This window comes from Formica exsecta, unplaced genomic scaffold (genome assembly GCF_003651465.1).
Source record: "Formica exsecta isolate Colony F162 unplaced genomic scaffold, ASM365146v1 scaffold878, whole genome shotgun sequence".
In the NCBI taxonomy this organism is placed as follows: Eukaryota; Metazoa; Arthropoda; class Insecta; order Hymenoptera; family Formicidae; genus Formica; species Formica exsecta.
The window spans coordinates 539,927-544,430 of NW_021853648.1; the positions used below are offsets into that span (position 1 = coordinate 539,927).

The 4,504-nt window shown below is 29.5% G+C and overlaps 1 protein-coding gene across 1 annotated transcript in view; it reads left to right on the forward strand.

The window, feature by feature from the left end:
- LOC115244866 (growth hormone secretagogue receptor type 1) overlaps window positions 1-4,504 on the forward strand; it is a 43,109-nt gene that overhangs the window by 25,526 nt on the left and 13,079 nt on the right. The window contains exons 4-5 of the mRNA XM_029822860.1: window positions 653-761; window positions 866-937. Of these exons, the coding sequence (XP_029678720.1) occupies window positions 653-761; window positions 866-937 (181 nt within the window). The remainder of the gene's footprint in view (window positions 1-652; window positions 762-865; window positions 938-4,504) is intronic.

Here is a 4,504-nt window from a genome sequence, read left to right on the forward strand (position 1 = left end):
ATTAAATTTTTTTACATGAATAGAGTATTATTAAAGGATGTTTGATGTTGAATTTAGTGAGGATCGGTGAAAGAAATTATTTTAATTTTTATTTCGCTCACAAAGCTTCCTCTATGAGGAGAGGAAGCAAGAAAAATCCGCATGCTTAAAGCAGCTTATTTTTATTTGTTTTATTGTTATAAAATTCTCTTTATTACATATTATTTATATTATATTAATGTTACGAAATAAACTGTAAAATAAATATTATAGCTTTTAAGAGTACGATTTTCGTTAAGATAGATTTAATTCCGAGTTTTTTATATAAAACAGAATATCAGTACTGTACGAACTTTATGGTTTCCCGCATGTTTTGCATGTTATCTTTATAATCCTGGTTGATTGAAAAAGCGAGAGTAATTAAAATTTTGAAAGAACTTTACTGTTTTTTTTTTTGTTATATTTTATGTCTAAGGAAAATATTATTTATTTTATTATTTTATTAAAAGTTTAATAGAATAAAAACATCATTTATTAAAAGTTCAATTTTATTAAATCGAGTAATAAAATGTAAAATTTTTTTATGATGTTGTAAGATTTACACACTAATTATATACATTTTTTAAAATAAAATAAACAGATTTTGAAAAATATGGATAATTTTTTGTTTCAGGTAAAGCTGTTCCGTTCGTCGAGTTGACTGTGGCACACGCTTCGGTCCTTACAATTTTGGCTATTAGCTTTGAACGATATTATGCCATCTGCGAGCCTTTAAGAGCGGGGTAAGTAATCATAGAAATCCATGTTTAGGGAATAGATAAAAACGAATAATTAAATTTACTGGATTATACACGGATTTAATCCAATTAATTCAATATACTCGTAGATACGTCTGCACAAAAGCGCGGGCGACTATTCTTTGTATCTTGGCGTGGGTGGCAGCGGCGCTATGTACAAGGTGATGCAAACAAAAGAAATTTAAAAAATCTACAATTTATTTCATTAATATTCTTTTATGCTTTATTAATGTCCTTTATCTTTGCCGTTGTTTTGCTTTACATGTCTTTCACATGCTTTTCTTCTGGCTGACGCATGTCGCCCTTTTTCACTAGACTCTCTCCCGTCTTACATCTTTACATGGCTGTAATACGAAGTCACCACCTACGAGTTCTATTAATTTTTCTTGCGAAAGCATGTTTTAAAATGTACGAAAGAGCCAGTCACAGTCGGTCTTAATTAAAATCTATTTAAACAAATATAATCCGAGATAAAACTTTATAAATTTAAATGTCAAATTGTAATACAATAAAAAGGGTTTTTTAATAATCATAAATTGAGAAATTATAATTATATAAAGGCAATTCAATTCAAATCTTTCTCTATTATAAACTATATAATTAAAGTTCTTAGAATTATGTATATAATTTTAACTTTAAAATGCATAGTTTTCTATAAAAGTTTTAAGAACTCAAACACACACACACACACATGCACGCGTACGCACAGTATAAGCAAGTATTTCGATAAATTTAAATTTAATATTGACGAAAAGTAGAACTCTAAGTTTCTTTAAACTTTACAATATTGTATAGCTATCATTCTCTGTACATCATATTTACGTCACAACTTTGATCTTTATTCACATTAAAACTTTGATTCAAAAAAATTCACCATTGTAGTAATTATCTTCCGTCTTTTGCTCTCAGATGTATATAAGTTTTTCGCAGTTTCAAAACTAGTGAAACTATACTAGAAGATTATCGAACTGCACTTGATATATATCATTTATTTCTTAATTAATAATTAAATTAACTAATAAAGGCTCTTATGAATATATCATACGAAGGAGATAAAAGGCAATCAAGAGCCAGCGCGGTAATTTGTGCGCATATGTTTTATTACAATCAAATTACATTGATATTTTGATTACGTGATAGACAAAATCATAAACCATATACTTTGTAATTGCGCTGAGGATGGTCCAAAAAAAGGGACCGAAACGTACGCTTTTTTGTGATTTTTTGTTTATCACGTAGTCAAAATATCAATGTAATTTGATTGTAATAAAACATATGTGCACAAATTACCGCGCTGGCTCATGATTGTCTTTTATCTTCTTCGTATGATTAATTAATAATTTTGTAGGAATTTTGAAAACTACGGAATCGCGTAAAGTATTGATAAATAAAGTTTTAATATCTTTATATATAATTAAAGTTGAAATAACTTCTAAACCGAAAATGATCTGAGGCATGAATAATCTGTATGTTATCGATTGAGAATTTTATTCGAATTAAATTAGTTACTGAAAGTTTTGCATTCTTCATTCTATTAACTTTGGCTGAAATTTGGAAACAGTTTATTCGATGTGTACAACATGCACATTAATTATTAAATTGTACAGGAACTAATTTAATTTACTTTCGCAAAAAAAAAAAATTACATGGGATTTTATTTCCATAATAAAATAGTTTATTATTTTTACATAAAAAAATTTAAATTGACGAATATTGCCATATTTAATAAATACAATTCTTTAATTCTTTATTATTAATCGATGTTTGATATTTTAATGAAAAAAATGAATAAATTAATTGTAGAATTTGTCATTAAAATCGTAAATGCTAATCATTTAATATGCGTGTTTTATGCTCTTTAGTTTGAAAGGATATTTCATAAGGAATGGTTAAAGAACACAATGATATATATTCATAGCACGTGAACGTGGCTTTACACGTGTATAATTCTCCTTTCGTTTCTATAAAGCTTTTAATTATTTATGCGTGTCGTATTGCATGCATAAAGCAATGGTTGCACAAGCGGTATTCACGTATATGTAGAAATACACGTGTGCCTGCGGCGAACTGTGTAAGATGTTGCTTCTTTAACTTCATTGTTCCGTTCGAATTTATTTGATATATTTCCATTTCTAAGATACCCTGTAGATACTCTTATCTCTGATATTATTAAATTTCACGATTTTGACAGTCTTTTTTCAGTGTATTTAGTATTTAAGCAGAGATTTTTGCATAATTAGTATCCGAAAAAATTTTTTATTGCATTTGAATTATTAAATAAGTCTTCTTAAAATACGAAAATACCGCTAACGAAAACAGTAATCTTATTGTCATTGTCTTTAAAGTATTATGTTAATATTCAATTTAAATTATTTAACGCAACACGTTATTTTGACACTGATTTTTTTTACAATATGACAAAAAAATGTAATAATAATAATTTATTTTTTATTTCGCGTTTTGTATTTTATTTTAAACGTTAACCCGAAAAATAGAGAGAAAGAGAATTGTGGTATATCAAGTGACATCTCTTAAAGGAATTGTGGTACAAACGATCGATTTCGATATCAAAGGATTTGCACAGTTACACGCTTATTTTCAGTGACAAAGTTAACAAGCAAGCCATTGGTATCGCACAAAACAGTACATTTCGCTCGCATTATTCCAGAAACTACATGTCACGTGCAGAAATTTCATGTTTCTACGAAGCTAAGAAATTTCTCGTGCAAATTGCTGAATTGCTCAAACTACAAAGATACATAATTGAAATTCTTTATCGCAAGACACAAGATGCGTGCATACCGACATATAAAGCAAGCATGCATATTGCGTGTACAAATTGCTCGCATACGAAAATATTGCGGCGCAAGTTATGGTATCTTAGATGGCTCTTTAAAAATTCTTCTTTTCGATAAGCCAGCGATATACGAGAGAACGTGTATTCCGCCACATTCTGGCAACACAATAACGTGACCTCATTAAAGTAACACTTTCCCATCGTACGGTATATATTACGTGCCTAAGGTTTTATCGTACTCTCGGGACGCATTAAAATGCGCTGATGACATAAAGATCAGCAGCGGGCTTTTGGGATATTTATACAAGCTCTAAACTATCATATTGTTAGATAATCATCCGAGTTTCTTATGGAAGTATTAGAATTATAAAATATTGAAATATCGCGAAGACGAAGGCCTGGATTTATGGATATTTTGTCACCAGGTATGTCGAAAAGAGTGCTAGTGTGGCTGCACTCATGAAAAAAAAGCTAACGAGTGAGGCTTTTATCTCGTATCAATGCATTTAAACCAGCGCTATGAATAAACGGACTCGCCAATATTCGCGAGTGCCCGATTGTGTCCTCGTCGCAATTTCCCTCATAAAAGGGATCCCCGCCAAGTTCATTAAAAGAGGGGCCGCTTGATATCCGTCGCATAAAATATATGCAGCTGATTATTTTCTTTTTTTCTAACGTAAAATATCTATATAGGCGAATATATAGGCGATCATATGAAAGATATGCAGAATAAATTTTACTGAACATTCAGATATAAGATTAGAAGTTTCGACGCGTTAGATGTTTGATAAAAACAAGATTTTATTTAAAGGACATTATGTATTTTAAAAACTATGCTAACTATTTTTTAAATGACGTAACGTTAATAAATCTTGGTAATTAAAAGTGTCAGGGTACAGAGGGATTATTCAATGAAAATATGAATTATATA